The following is a 16,345-nucleotide window of genomic DNA, read 5'->3' on the forward strand; positions in this document are numbered from 1 at the left end:
GACTTATTTAATTTAAACCACCAAAAGGTGCTCAGAAGCTGTATCTACACTGGGAACATTTGGATCTGTAATTCTCCACTGGCGGACGAATGGTAGAAGCTGTAGCGTAGACGGGGGCAGGTGTTTTTATCACTGTCTTACTACAGCTGGTAAAAAAAGAAGACCAAAAATCATGAACATTTCCACCTATATTTTTGAATTTTGAAATGTTTTGATCAACTCTATGGCTGGCCCCAAACAGGATGCAAGTCTCATGAAAATTTTCATGAAGAATTTCATCGCATTTTTCCTCCAAAATTTCAAAGTTGTCCAGTTCTAGTTGTCAAGTCTGTGCCATGTCTACATCACTCCACCACCGATGCCTCCATCATGGTTATCCCATTACAGGTGCAAGTTTTCCTCATTTAAACATGCTCAGCTGGTTACAATTTCAGACAATAAAGACCCCAACTGAATTTAAGTTGTTCATACAGAGGTGGACGACTTTCATATTCTTTTTTCCCATTCTTTGTAGCAACCAGTCCCCCTTCTGGGTGCCTCTCCTAATTGAAATGAATCTACTAATCATTTTGAAGTTCCTCAGTCATTGCAATTAACTCAGGGTTTAGAAAAGAGAAGTTTAGCAGCTGTAGCAAGTACATCCCAAATCTGCTTAAGTAACTGATTAGAATGTTAAGGAGTTGCCACCCATTCCAAATGAACATCCACAGAACAACGTTCTGTGGATGTTCATTTGGAATGGGTGGCAACTCATTAACTGCCCATTATATCAATAACTGCCCATTTTATACCATAAAGGAATGAAAAGACTAGCACCTCTTTTCCACTCAATGTCAGCAAATTTAATTAATCATTGATTGCCCAGCCTTGTGATTATAATTAACTCTCTGAGAAATTATTGAATTCCAATTGCCCGGATAGCCAGCCTCATAATAATTAGTATCAAATCCTGAAATATAATAGTAAATTTTTGGAAATGGATGTTTATTGCTATTATGCCATTGCTGAAAGTGCTGAGTGCCTGGGAAGCCATTAATCAAAGGTAAAATTCTTGTGCAGTCCAACTCCAATCCATTATGGCACCTGAAGGTCTCCAAATTCATTATCTGAACAACCCAGCCAAACACAGAAGGTACCAAACACTGAGTCCATATAATTTCCTGCTGGATCAAAATTTCCTTAAAACAGAGGCATGAACCAAAACCATTCCATTTCAGCCTCTGCTCATAGCAATCGATCCCCAAAAGGACTCAGTCTTGCACTCTGATACGTGGGCGCACAGTACTACACTACATTGTAAAATCTGCTCTAGTGTTTGCGTATGCATGTAAGTTGACAAACTGGATAGGTGACCCACATTCACTTATAGCAGGGTAGGTGCAAGGGTTTAAAAGACTAAATTATTGAAACATAAGTCTTGTATTAATTTTTGGTGTATACAAACAAGTGTATATATAAAAACATAATGCACATATCACACCTTCTACGTGAGGCTCTCAAAGTACTTGACAAACATTCATGAACTAAATCTCCCATCTCCCTTTGGATATGGTGTTCTTACCTCCAGCATTGCTCAGATACTACACAGCTGGAAGCCCTAGAAAACTAAGTTGTATAGATTTGGAAATTGAGGGAAAGGAGGCACACAGATGTTCACAACTATCATTAAAGCAAAGAGAATGTTTTGCTTTTTCATCTGTGCACACGGCTACTTGTCATGAGATATTTGCCTAAGGACAGCACCCAACAGAATCTCTGAGCCTCGATTGCCACTGGAAACTGCATATAACTTGGATCTTGTGAAAGTCATGGAGCTCAGAGAGGCTAAAGCTATGTCTACACAGCAATTAAACACCTGCGGCTGGCCTGTGTCAGCTGACATAGGCTCACAGGGCTTGGGCTGCGGGGCTGTAATATTGCTGTGTAGACTGTTGGGCTCAGGCTGGAGCATGGGCTTTGGGACCCTGCCCACTTGCTGGGTCCCAGAGCTCGGATTGCAGCCTGAACCAAAACATCTACACGGCAATTTTACAGCCCCACAGCCCAATCCCAGCGAGCCCAAGTCAGCTGACACAGGCCAGCCGCAGGTGTTTAATTGCTATGTAGACATAGACAGTGAGACGAATGTTCATAGTAAGTGGTGCTGGGATGTCAGTATGTGGCACTCTTCTCTCTGAGTAAGCATTGAAGTGAATACTGGCTCCAGAGTCAAAATTCTGATCCAGAGCCAGAAGTGTGTTTGGATTTCAAACACCCTAATGATCTGGGGTGTTCAGATCTGGTGTTCAGGTTTAAGTCCCCTCTTTACACTGAACTAATATCCAGCAGAATGTTAAGGGACACTCTGCAAGGGGTGGCATGTGGCAGATGAGGCTGACCACCTGTGGCCATTACAGATTCCATGACTCTTTCCATCAGACTAGTCATGTGCTGGCTATGTTCCTACTCAGGTAGTTCTATTCTGCCTCACTAAATTCCCCTTACATTTTCAAAGGGATAGTCTCTTCTCCTTCACAACTTGTCAGACCATTGTGTAGTGTTGCTGTGCCCTGTGAACAAATACTATGTGTTCCACCCTAAAGGAAGCTGCATTTCCATGGCAGGAGAGGTGTTCTCTGTGTTCTTTACCTCTCCAACAAATCTGTTGTGAAGCTTAAGGAGTTGGAGCCTGCTTCTTACATCCTTACTCACACTGAGTAGCACTTTATGCCTTGAGTAGTCCCACTGACTTCAGTGGGATGATTTGTGAGAAAAGGTACAACTCAGGGAGAGGAAGAGTATCAAAAGTTGACTCTCTTTATATACAAAGTTATCTGAGCTCTGCATATGAAAAGGTGGTCTAGATATGCAATGTATTATTATTAATAATTATTAGTGTTAGTAGTAGAAGCTGTGATTCTGATACCTTCTAGGTGCCCTTTCTTTATCCTGGCCACATGGCTTTTTTATGTCCAATATAGTGAAAGCATTAAAGATTGGAAGAAATTTTTTCTTTGCTGTCCTACCCTGCCCCCATTTGCTTTTTTACAATGCCCCATCGTTTGTTCACTTAGCACGTGTGCACATCAAATCCACGCATTGGTTGGGAGGAGATTCCCTCCAATAATACAGTAAGTCTGCTTCCTTTTCCGGCTGTAAACAGTCAGGTGCAGCGATTCCATGTACGTGTCAAAGGTCAATTTGCAAGTTTCATGCAGCTCATACATTTTTGTGATGCTTTTTTTCTCCTCGGGTTTGTTCCTTCCAGCCCCATAGGCCTTAGAATGTTTAACCTTGCATGACCTCAATCAGATCAGGCTAAGTTGTTTTCTCCATTGCACTAAGCAACAACTTCAGGCAAGGCAAGTGCCCAGCAGGCAAAACTATGTGGAGATACTAGTAGATTCTCAAGTAAACTTGAACAGCTACTTTGGCATTAGTGGGAATGTGTTCTGCCCTAATTTCTCACTTCTACTTAAAAATAATACAGTATAGAGCAATTTTGCATAGGATTCCTGATACCTGTCTGCTTGTCTCATGCATAGACAGAATAAATTAGGTTAGATTAGAAAGAAAGTTGGGTGGACGAAAGTGGAGAGAGAGAAAAAGAAAGAGCCTGAAGATGAAGCAAAAAACAAAAGTGATTTTACATCTTCGCTCCCAAAGTTAGGCAGAGACTGATTAATAGATTCATAGATTCCATGGCTGGAAGAACCATTGTGATCATCTAGTCTGATTGCCCATATAACACAGGCCTTAGAACTTCCCTAGAATCATTCCTAGAGCAGATCTTTTAGAAAAACATATGATATAGTTTTTAAAATTGCCAGTGATGGAAAATCCACCATGACCCTTGGTAAATGGTTCCAGTGGTTAACTATTCTAACTTAAAAATTTATGCCTTATTTCCAGTCTGAATTTTTCTAGCTTCTACTTCCAGCCATTGGATTGTATTATACCCTTCTCTATAATTTCATTATAGCTGCCTTCACTTCCCCTCTAAAGCAAGTCTTTTTTTAACCAGTACATCCTTCTTCCTCAATTGTGGGATTGTGGCTTTTTGGGCATCTAGCAAGTGTTTGGTGTTCTTAAATAATTCCCAATTATCATTCACATTTTTATGATTAATTTTTCCTCCCGGTTGATTTGGCTTATAAGTCCCTCTTGATTACGCAGCTTTTTTCCCCTACACAGTTCAGATAGGTGTGTAAAGATCCTGTTCCCTACTGTGATTTTGTAGTCTGTAGCAGACACCAGCTATTACCCCATTTTGTGCTTTATCCGTTAGGACGTTGATCCATAAGCACTCAAAATAATTTTCTTCCGAGTTATCAGTGACTCGGAAACAGGTAATGCCATTTTTGACATAGAGTGCCACTCCCCCTCCCCTTTTGCCCACTTTATCCTTCCTAAATAGGTTATAACCTATAAGCAATCAGTTAAAGCATCATCATATTATTATTATTATTATTATTATTTCTTCTGGAAGAGCCCACAGTGTACAAGGTACTATTCAGTCATAATGGAAGTCATGATCCTTGCCATGATGAGTATAACTGAGGGTAGAATGTGGCCTGTGGAATCTTATTACTGGTGGTGATGCACAAACCAGGAAAAAACAACAACTTGACTTTCAGATCGCAGAATGTGTTTGTGGTGCTGGCAATGAGGAAAAACACATCTTCTTACTTATCAATAGAGCATATCTGATGTGGAGGTATTGAGAGAAAATAAACATGGCCACAATGCCATTTTTGCAATCACTTTTTGGAGTAGAACAGTACTTTAAGTAATGACACATCTTGGCTTAAAATCCTCCCTCAGCTGGGGTAAATCAGTGTAGCCCATTTACTTCAAGGGAACTGCATGAATCAGATGACACCAGATCTTTAGCTGGTGTAAACTGACACAGTTTTATTAATATCTATTAAAATGAAGCTATGCTGATATACGCTAGCTGAAGATCTGACCCTGTAAGCCATAATGGCCAGAAAACATTCTAACGGAAGCAAGCCCAGTAGAATTTCATCTAGAGCATTTCAACAACTCTCAAGGACTATTTTGGTTTAGGATGAGATTTGTGAGCTTTCAAATAAAGAAGGAAACTTAAAAAAAATAACAATAACAGAGAAACTGTGGGATGGGAATGAACTGACCGGATATATTAATGAAAAACCTCAGCTGTTTTTCAGGACTCTGTTCCCAGGTGGAGACATTAATATTTCAGCTGGAGAAATTATGTCTGTACACAGAGTGTTTATCCTTATCACAGCAAAACACCTGTCCAGTTCTCAGACTTCTACACTTTTCAGTTGATAAAGACCTACATATTAATGGAAATTGCCTTGTGTGTCTATGTAGAGTTTTCATTGTCTAAAAAAACCAAACTGATAATCTACATGATATATATCAGTACCAGGAGGCCAGTAGTGTCAGCTCATTGGGGAAGTATGAGAGATGGTGGGGGAGTAGAATTGTAGGGGGGTACAAAGTCTTCATTGAACATAACAATTTGCATAAAATGGAGCAGACTTCTAGAGCCACCCTCTCCTCTGATATGGTGGAGTGGCCCATAGAGACTACATGCCCCAGGACGCAATGCTCCAGTCTTCTCTGACTGTCCCAGCATTATATTCTAGGGGGACCTGTAGTCTTTGATTTCTGCACCTCCATATTAAAGCTGAAGGCAGCCATGCCTTTTAATATTTTGTGAGCCATGTTTGCCTTGCGTGTTGCTCTTTGGGGCATCCTCATTATCACCTCTCTCCTGGTCTTGAAAGGGGAAATGGCACCTCTAATTAAAAAGTGGCACCTCTATGGTGGCAGAGTGAGTGGCCCACGCACTACACTGAACAGTGATCTTCCCAAATTTCTCATTACTGAGCCCAGCAGAAACAATGCCAGATGAACGGCAGGAAATTCTAACTATCGCGGCAGACACAATTAGTCTCTTATCCTGCTATTGCTGGGTACAATCTAGGTCAGGGACCCTGACCTCAGCACGAACACACACACACAAACAAATCCAAAACACTGCAAATGAGTTTAAGAACTGGCAAACTGTAGTGTGCACATTTTGAATACTGTATCAATAGGGCTTGTTACAAGGAACTTGACCCGACGCCAAGCGTGATTTTTTTTCCTTTTAAGAGATGTACAAAATGGTCTGACAGCCATTTTGGCTCAGGGTTCACACTGTAAAATCCCTCTAGTGCATGCAGAGTTATTTTCCCACTGCAGATGAAGAGAACAATGAATAAATAAATAAAGAAAATAAATTCAGCCTAACGAAATTGAAGATGGGCTATTGTTCTCTGACACAATTTGTTTTTAGGCTTTTGTCAAGCGTTTCAGACAGTGTATCAGCCAAACAAGCTCTTCTTTTGGCCAGGCTTCTCCATTCACTAAAGCATTTCATTAGGAAAATAATCACTTGATTGGTCCAACCAAACTTTGAACAGTACCCAAGGAATCCACAGCAGAAACAAAAATATGCCTCAGCCAATCACTCACCAGATGATCTCTTCCAGTCTTTTCCATTTAAGTAGTGATTAAGATATCTTTGGTCTATCAAGGCTTTAGGGCCAAAAAGGTTACTTTCTGTAAAAGTTGGTCCCAACGTTATAGTGTGCTGAGAGTAGAGAGAAGATTGCATGCTATGTTATCTAGCATGCCTGTTTAGGTTTTTACATGATGTCCATCTAAATAGTACTGAATCGATGAAGTGAGCTGTAGCTCACGAAAGCTTATGCTCAAATAAATTTGTTAGTCTCTAGGGTGCCACAAGTCCTCCTTTTCTTTTTGCGGATACAGACTAACACGGCTGCTACTCTGAAACCTGAATAGATATAGTGCACTGCATGCTATATTTGATAATGTACAGTCATAGCTCTGTTTGTATCAAGGAATTAAATCAGGTGCCGCTTATTTTCTTGTGCATGAAAGAATGTTGGTGAGATAGTGCTACCTCAGAGGAGTTCTGGAAATTAAACTCAATCAGCAAGACGAACTTTTAAGGTAAGCCATATTTAGATCTTGAAAACTCAGGTATGCTACATTTTCAAGTAAACAGCCAGAGCATATTGATATATTTTTGCGCTCAGTTGTTTCCTCAATGTTACTTCTCTATTACTAGCCTTGGAGAAGCTATGGAGTCCAGCCCAAGTCTGGGTTCCCAGCTTGTGCAGAGCCTGGTATATTTTGCGTCTATTAGTACACTGCCCTTTGTGCAATCTGCTCCATGCTGTGCAACTCCTTGCTACCCAGGGAGAAATTCTTTGTGTAAGATGGAGGGATGCCTTTAGTAAACCTTGGTCACATGTTAAAATTAGAGGTGAGTCCAAACTGCAACAGAAGACCGAAACCACCTTGAATGTTGATGAAACTCATATTTGGATCCTAATATGAGCATAGAAGTTCTGGCCCATCTTTATGAAAAGAACCTGAACCAGAATAGAAGATCAGATCACCTTAAACTTTGGGGAATTTAGGGTGTCAGTTTTTCAGTGCAGACAAATCTCTTGGGATAATTTCATTCACTCCTTGACTTGAAGAGATAAGTGATGATCATTTCAATGGGAATTATGCACACACATTGGAGTGAAGGATGGATTGAGGCTAATTATGGCCTAAATTTAAAAAAATGAAAAGTGAGGGAGAAGCAACCCTGGAAGGGGTGAGGAAGCCAGAGCAGATGCTGGGAAAGACTGCCCCATTACCAAGAGTTTGGGGAATCTTTGCAAGGTCCAGACTGCCTGATTTGTTCACCTGGTCTGAGTCCTGTAAAGAACATACCCCAGAGAATGGCAAATAACATACCCTTAGAGTAGGGCAAATAACATCTAACCCTCCAGATTATTATCACAACTACCACTCCAACTGATACAGAGTTTCTGAGTTAACACAATGTTTCCACTCTTTCAGCTCAATAGCAGAGTGGGTGTATGGAAATGTCATCATTTTGGCAATCAATCAAACTATTAAAGTCTCTGCAGAAAGGCCAACCAGACTGATGGAAAATGCAGCTCCTGCGGCTGTCTTAAGAAAAGACTTCCCCCCCCCCACCCCCAAAACCAGTCAGGGTGTGGTTTAGTTCTCAGTCTTCATTATTGAGATGTGGATTTGTAAAAGAAGATGAGACATTAAAAATAGCACTTTCAAAAGGTTTTGTTGAGAGAGATGATAATGAACCAGAAATAATAGTTTGTCCAAGCTCAGTTTTCCCAGGGGGCACTCTCAATGCCACTTTTGTTGTGGATAAGGAGCGACTGCTTTTCTTGGGACATTTGTGTGAGTTTGGGGTGCACAATGGGGTATTTGTGCCAGTTTCAGTGATACAATGTGGTACTTACATCAACCTGGGGTGCAAAGAGGAGTAATATTTTGTATTTGTAGAGGCACCCCCAATTCTATGCAAATGCACAAAGCGACCTCTTTATTAATTATTATTATTTATTTGTAGTAAAATAGCATCTCAAAGCTCCAATCTGGGGTCAAGGACCCATTGGACTGAGGACAACACACATATGCAATAAAAAAGACAATCCCTTCTCCAAAGAGCTTACAATTTCAGGATATGATGAGGGGCAATAGGTGGATACAACAAATGAATGGCAGTGAGAGAAGACTCGGTAATAATGACATGATCACATTTAGTATAACAAGCAGCAGTCACAGCATATCAATTGCCTAGCTATTTTTGAGTGCCACTGTGATGCGGTAGCCAGCAAGGGTACCAGTTGCTGCCACGTGTGATGAAGTTTGCTTGTGAGGTAGGCACCTGTGCACTAAGGATAGGAATGAGACCACCAAATTCATTTCACAAGGATCTCCATCTCTGCTAACCTGAGGTGATTTGAACCAGTGACCAAGAGGTGAAAGTTTTCTGATGAATTCATCCTTCTCATTATGTTATTTCCAAGGAACCATTTACACCTTATCTCTTCACAAGAAGTGGGATAGTTAATGAATAGAAACAATCAAGATTAATCTGAAAAAACAAACTTGCTGATCATTTTTATGGACAACAGTCCTCCAGAGTCTTTGTGTTCTTTCAGCCACTGTATATTTTTGGGAAGATGGAGGGGCATATTTCCAGAATGGAAACATGATCTAACTAAAGTTGTGCAGGTGGAACTTTATCTTAAAAATGGCATCTGACTGGGATGAAGAACCTGGAAGGGTAGAAATTGTGACTGGTTAGAAGAGGAGTGAACAGCCAATATTAATTGTGGTATTTTCTAATTTTTGAGTGTCTGGCTTTGCAACCTTAATGTTCTTTTAACATTAGTAACATTGTTTTTTTGTGTGTAATAATATTAAAATGAAATATGGCTAACAAAAGAAACCCACTTGAAGCAGAAGCTTCTCAGTACCCCACAGATGAACCCCAGCTGCAAGGTTCAAGACCAAAGTTTGGGGTGGTTTGGATCCTGAGGTTTGGCTCATCAAGGAAATGGAAAGGGTGCAGGGAGAAAGAGCTGTGAAGTATGGATCTGGAGTCCTTCAGAGTTTGGGGTGTTCAAATGCAATGGATTGGCATGGCCCCAAATCTCCTTTTAAATTTAAAATTCTTCCTTTGTTTCCCTACATTTTTAAAAATTAATGTAATAAAGTGCAAAGGGAATCAACTATGCTGCTTTCTCCAGGAGTGAATGAATGAATGGCAAGGAAGATAATGAAATCCCTAGCTGAAGATTATTTAGTGAAACATTCAGTTATGGACCCAAACACTTACACTGAAAGCAAAACACCAACTGTTCTGCATGAAATTGATGACTAACAAGAACACAGAGAATCACCCAACATAGTAACATAGTAACATAGCTATCACAGGTATCCTTTCCCCGCTCTAATGAGGCTAACCGGCTGATCTAAGCCATATGTCTTAATCATCATGAAAACTGGGCTGATTTCCCTCCTGTCTTAAAACAGCATTTCAATATTGGCTAACAAACCTACAGCTAATGCTACAGTTTCTGCAATACACATTTGCTGTGTGGAAACTATACAACTTCCCCCAAGGGATAGCAGTGTGTGGTTTACATTTTGGGGTCAGACCAGGAAAGCCCTCTTTGTTTTCATTCACTTGTACCTTCAAGCCAACTTTGTGGCGCTAAGTAGATAAAATTAGTGTCAAAGCAGAGTTTTCCCGTAACTAGTCTACGAGCTGTAATTTTTACGGGAGTTCTTTCTATTATGGATTACCAGCAGTTTAGGATTTTTTCCAGCTGGAATGGAGTGGTGCATACTCTCTCACATGAATGTTTCTAAGCTAAAACCTTCTAAGCACAGGCATAAAACAAAGGCCCCATCCCCTGGATACAGCTGTCAGCTTGGAAATGAGAGCAAAAAAGACATTTCCTGTTCTTTCCAAATGGTTTTCCCAGGCAGTAAATGCTCTTATAACCTGCACATAATCCCAGAATCAAACACCCTGTAAGATTAGGTGCTATCTAGCTTCCAGTTGAGGTGAACTTTAGCATGATTCCAGTCAGTTTAGCCAATGGGAAGCTCCCCTTTGGTTTACCTCACAGAATTGTTCCCTCCAGATCATGAAGCTCCTCATGGAAGTCCCAGCTGCAGTAGCACAGAGGCTACACACCCACTAGCCATGTCTAGGCAGGGAATTCTATAAAAAAACGTGCTACCACCAGTTTGGCTGAACTGGGTTAGTACTGGTGGGAGCGCCCGTGTAGACAAAACTGGCAGCAGGTGCTGTTTTTACCAACTGGTCCAATGGATGAGAGACTCCGCTAACTGGTGAAGTCTCTTTTAATGACTGGCTACCAGTTGGCAGGTTCAGCAATCTCCAGTTTGTTCGCTAAAAAGCAATTGTCTGCAAGGTGTTCATCATACTGGAGACTGCTGTCCCGCTGCCCAAGCTTGGGTAGGCTTTTCAGCTTTGGCAACTGGCCTGAGAGAGGCACAAGGAGGAGGCAGAAATGCCCTGTTGATTTCCTATTTTCCTTATTTTGTTCTTTGTGAAAGATGCTCCCCACTGTTAAGGATTGGGGAATCTTCCAAGGACACCCCAGTACTATCTTTTGCATTGTCACAGAGTTTATTCCTCAGCAGGAGTGGGTAAGCTCTGTTCTTTCGCTGTCCCCTCCCAAACACAGCCATGCAAGACTTTTGGAGTGAGATCTAGTAAGCTGTGGCACAGTCTCTAGGGAAGAAATGTGAATTGGGACACTTAGAACCAGTACGGACAAAGCATTAGAGGACCTAGGAAACAGGCCTGCATTGGCCAGGAGATGAACGGAATGATTTATTAGGTCTTTTCTGTACCTAATTTCTATGATTCTGTGAGCAAACCTCAAGCACTGACCCAGAGGTGAAAATAAGCCAGTCCGATACGGTGTACCGGAAAGAGCTGGTACACAGCTGGTCGTACCGGCAGGAGGCAGCTTCCCCAGGCTGACAATTTAAAAGGGCCCTGGGCTCCTGGCAGTGTCTGGAGCCCCTGGCCCTTTAAATCTCCGCTAGAGCCCCACCGCCAGAGCCCCGGGGTAGCAGCGGCGGGCGGGAGCCCTTGGGCGTGATTTAAAGGGCCCCAGGATTTAAAGGCCCCGCCCCTTCCACCCGAGGCCCCCCACCTCCCTTGCTCAGGATCCCGGCCCTGCATACCGGTAAGTCCCTTAAGTTACTTTCACCCCTGCACTGCCCACCCTTCCTACTCTCCACTAGCTGTCTCTGGCTTGGTGTGGGCCTAGCCATGCCCATGGCATGATTGGCTGTACCCCAAACAGAAAGCACAACTTAATGGGAGCAAAATGAATCCACTCAAACAAGTTCACATGGACCCTCTGCAAGTCTTCTTCACCTACACTGCTTTCCCCTAAGATAGAATTCTCATCTCTCTATCTCAATCACGATCTCCTTCTCTGACTCACTCTTCTTCTCTCTTCTACCTATGAAATGTTATTCTCTAAAGAAAAATACTCTCCACAAATAAAAGCCTGGTGCGGTTTGTTGCCCGTAGTTCTTTCTTATGGATGAGAAACTCCAGACTTTTGGCACACACAGAAAGAGTAGTTTATCAGAAGACAGATTTCTTTGCAATGCCTCAGCAAGCACCTCCCCACTATAAGCCACTCCTAATAGAATTCACCTCAGTCTCTTCAATGCTTTTTCTGTCTCCTAAATTACAGCTAAGTAAGAGGGCAATTAGGTTTCAACAATTAAAATGATTTACTTACCGCACGTAACAGCCGGAGCATCTCCACATATCTGCAGAAAGAGACAGAATTATATTAATTGCCATCAAGCTAGCACTGAATGAATCAGGGTGGAATGTGCAGCTTCATTTAAAAGATAACAGCCAGATTTTAACAGTGAACTCACACTTTCTCCGAAGACACCAGCTCCTGGGCTATGAGGTAAGCTCTGGACTGGCCTTCTTTCTGTTGAAAAGGAAACCACAGGTGTTAAGAAATCTCCCATCCCCAAACAGAAAACAGGAAGAGCCAGAGAATGCCCTCAATCTGCATGATCCTTGAATGTGAGGCAGGGACTGTCTTTCTATTCTGAGTTCGTACACCGCCTAGCAGAACGGGGTCCTGATCCACAACTGCAGCTCTGCTGCTGCAATAGAACTAAATAAATAAATAAATAATATACAGCCTGAAATGGGGTCATGCTCTCAAGATTCAGGCCATTGTTTTGGTGGCTATGGACTGACTCCTGACCATAATGATGTCAGAGAGAAAATTCCCATTGATTTCAATAGGGCAAAAATTCATCAGAAAGAAAGGCAGACAGCTTCTAACTCTAGAAGGGTAATTTCATGACTGCAGGAGGCGAAGCTCATCAACTTTGTTCAGGCCGCTCATGTGCAAGGAAAAGTGTTTTGTTTTTTAAATAGTTATATTCCAAACTGTTCCCACTCCAGTGCAAGCTACAGAAGAAAACAAGTTCAAAGGGCTTTATTGCATGCTAAGCACATTTGATGAAGTTAAACTGTGATAGATATATCCTGAAAGCAAACAGTGCAGTATTAAAGCAAATAACATCGTTTTGAGATCACAGTGGAATGCATTTAAATCGGCAGAGATCTCCGAGGACGCAGAAATCTGCCAAAGAAGCAATGGCAGTGGTTCTTCAAGGCTTAAGAGGCTAATTACGATGCTTTGCTCTGGTTTCATGAATCATTTGTTTAAAATCAATTTACTTATTTAGTCTATTTATTTAGGACATTTTTAACAGGTTTATAAACCATTGCCATATAAATATCAGAGACAAAATGCTAATCATTACAAGAATGAGCTTTTGTTTAGAGAATAATTATATAGTGATATAATCAGCAGATCCCTCTATTTAACAGGTTGTTACCATATTACACAGTGAGCTTCTTTACTAAGGTAAGAAACAGACAAAGCGTTGAAACCTTTATTGAGAAAGAAATCTTATACTAAAGTAAGTTTGACTTATACTGCAGCGATACTAAAGCAAGGAAGCAGCCTTACAAGAGGCCATAAAACATGCCATTTATTCTTAAAAGGCAGGAGGCAGCATCAAGTATATTGTTTAAAGGGACCAGGTGTGTCATTAATTCATTGCTTAAAGAGCCTCCTTTAGAAGGTGTACAATCAAGCAGCCGGGAGATGCTGAGCTGTCGTGCACTAAGCTGGTTATTGTAATTTAGGTGCTTGGGTTGTTAGGGATCATGGTGCAATCATTTAATTCAGCCCCTCAATAAAGAGCATTTGTAGGGCCCCAGACCAAACTCCCAGATTCAAACTCCATCAACCTTGCTAAAGTTTAGAGCACATTCAAGCTTGGCAGTTCATCTCCAGTGTTTAAACACCGTAGTAATAGAAATCTGAACAGTAATTCTCCAAATTCCCCAAGACTTTTTCGTCTCTGGACTAGTAATCTTGTGACATCAGGTTTTTTTTACCCAAAGTTTCTGCTCCTTCCTGCTTCCACGCAGGCTGGTAATAAGAAAGGTTGAAAACAGCTTAGGGAAGATTTAAGCATTTCCTGGAAGTGCTGGAAACTGAAATCCAGAAGCATGATAGCTGGACCATGAAAACCCAGATGCAAAATTGACTGAAATGAAATCAACCAATCTCGTTTCCATGCCCATCATTAATAAATCACAGAAAGAAAATAATCGGAATAAGCAATGAAAAGCAAAATTACATTTTAAAAATTCTTTCAGTTTTAAGGTGCTGTTCCCTACACAAGTAAGGATTTTTTTAAAAAAAAGTAGTGCATTTTATTTTGTCAGTGCCCCTTTAATATAAAAATGTTCAGCAGCAACAAATGAGTCCTAAAACTGTCTATAACAGAGCGATGCAGGGTTATTCAAAACATGCTGCAAGTAAATCTCTTTTTACTGTACAAATGAGTGAAGGAAAGGTCTGGTCCCTTGAGTCTCTAAAGATCAACATAATTTCGTAGTGTAGACATACCCAGTGATCATCTAATCATTCATTAGATTCAGTCATCTAATCCATCTCTCTGCCAATACAAGATTGTTCCCTATGGTCTGTTACCTAGGGCTTTATTGATTCTTGTTTAAATGGTCCAAAGAGGGGTGCTTCTCCCACTTTTCTTTGGGACACTGATCTACTGCCGTGGGACAGATGGTAGTTTAGCCATTTTTCCCTGAAAGTCATCTTTTCCCTTTGTTAATTTCATTCCACTATTTGCAGTATACTCCTTGTATTACACTACCTATTTGTGTTTACGCTTTACAATCATTTCTGAAGGGTTACCCTGTTTCTCTCTTTTTGTCACCAGTGATGATACATGGCATACACTACTGTCGGCACACAGGAGCTATCACGTGTCGCTGGTCAGCATCAGGATATTCTGAGCTCTTTTTCTTCCCCACCCTTTTGACTTGCAGACATAAATCAATTGAATGGCAATTTTATTTCTGGATTACCAAACCTAATACTGGCCAGTTTGCACGTCCTCTTTTGACAGGCTTGGCCAAGAAGCGAAGTATATTTCACCATTGGTGTGGCCCACTTGCCTTTCATGTATACAGATTGTCACGGTCTGTAATTCTACTTGTGATTAATATGTCTTAGTTGAGAGACAAAACACTGGGACCCCTGGTGTCACGTGACCAGTCTAGGGTGAGTTTTGAGACAGTGTCTCTAGGCGTTGCCCGTCTTGTGTTATTTAATTACTGTTTGCTTAACCAGGAAATGAACTCTGAGATTGACGACAGTGTCCGGAGACGGACTTCTGGGAATAGCGGGAGGCAGGGGGTGCGGGTCCCTCAACTATCAACCTTCTAAAACAAAGCCCAAGTGATTATTAAAACATGACTGAGCTACCACATTTGTAGTGATCTTTACTGTGTGCTCTTCAGCCCAGCAGTAAGCACTTTTGTACGCTTCTTCCCCAGGCTGCTGCTTCAGTAGCTGTGTACTCCAATCCCTGCTGTTTGTCTGTACTCAGCAGATGGAAGCAATGGATCTAGACAGAGGATTCTGGCTCTGTGCCTAACTGAGTCTTGTTGTCTTTATTAGCCTTATCTGTCCCACAATTTAAAATATATGCTATAGACAAGCAAAATGGCCCCTCAGATTGCCTGCCCTCAACAGTCAATGGAGTTTTCATCTGCTAATGAAGCTGCTTCTATATCAGGTATAACTTCCTGACAGTGAGATCTCTTACTTTGGGGAATGGTCTCTTGAGGGATGTGGTGGAAGCCTCATTGCTAGTTTATTTAAAACTGGACTGAACAGAGCACCGGAGAATATGCTGGGGAGCACTGACTAGACAAAGTACTCTAAAGGCTTTTTCCATCTCTACATACTATGAACTCTTATTGGTCTGGGGAGGGCCATGTAGTGCCCTGTTTGTTAAGCACGTGATTTCCATGCTGCTTCCATCTCCCATGGGCCTAGGGGAATAAAATCAGACTCTCTGGATTTGAACCATCTCTTGAGAGATAGCGCAAAGCAGGAAATCTAATCATCAAGCTGTCTTGCACGTTTTCCTAAACAACACTCATAGCCAATGCCTACCCAAAGAATATGCTTTTGTGACTCTTCCAAAATTGCACCCAAATAGTCAGCCACAATATTCCTCATTCAATGGCAGTCTTTAGTTTGTATATCAAACACTGTGCTTTAACTATCATATATGAATACTAACCACTGATTGCAAGTCACTTGACATAACCTATTCCTGTTCATGAATGGCATAATAGACAGCAGGGGCAGATGATGTGCCTCAAATTACCAGAAACATCTAATTAACACACAGAGACGCGTATTAGGATAAAGAATCCGCAGATTAATTGGTTACACACTCTGCATGGTGGGATATCAACCTGAAACTTAGGGCCCAGTCTTCTTCCAGAACAGTCAATGGAAGCAGGATGGGAACCTAAAACTCG

General features: G+C 41.4%; 1 protein-coding gene across 3 annotated transcripts in view; it reads right to left on the reverse strand.

Annotated features, from left to right (window-relative positions):
* The window catches only part of FGD5 (FYVE, RhoGEF and PH domain containing 5), a 154,780-nt gene that overhangs the window by 62,193 nt on the left and 76,242 nt on the right, over positions 1-16,345 (reverse strand). For all 3 annotated transcript variants that reach the window (XM_074957599.1, XM_074957598.1, XM_074957600.1), the window contains exons 4-5: positions 12,325-12,383; positions 12,180-12,210 (exon numbers count right to left, since the gene is read on the reverse strand). In XM_074957599.1, coding sequence (XP_074813700.1) covers positions 12,180-12,210; positions 12,325-12,383 — 90 coding nt within the window. The remainder of the gene's footprint in view (positions 1-12,179; positions 12,211-12,324; positions 12,384-16,345) is intronic.

Source organism: Natator depressus, chromosome 7 (assembly GCF_965152275.1).
Source record: "Natator depressus isolate rNatDep1 chromosome 7, rNatDep2.hap1, whole genome shotgun sequence".
NCBI lineage: Eukaryota > Metazoa > Chordata > Testudines > Cheloniidae > Natator > Natator depressus.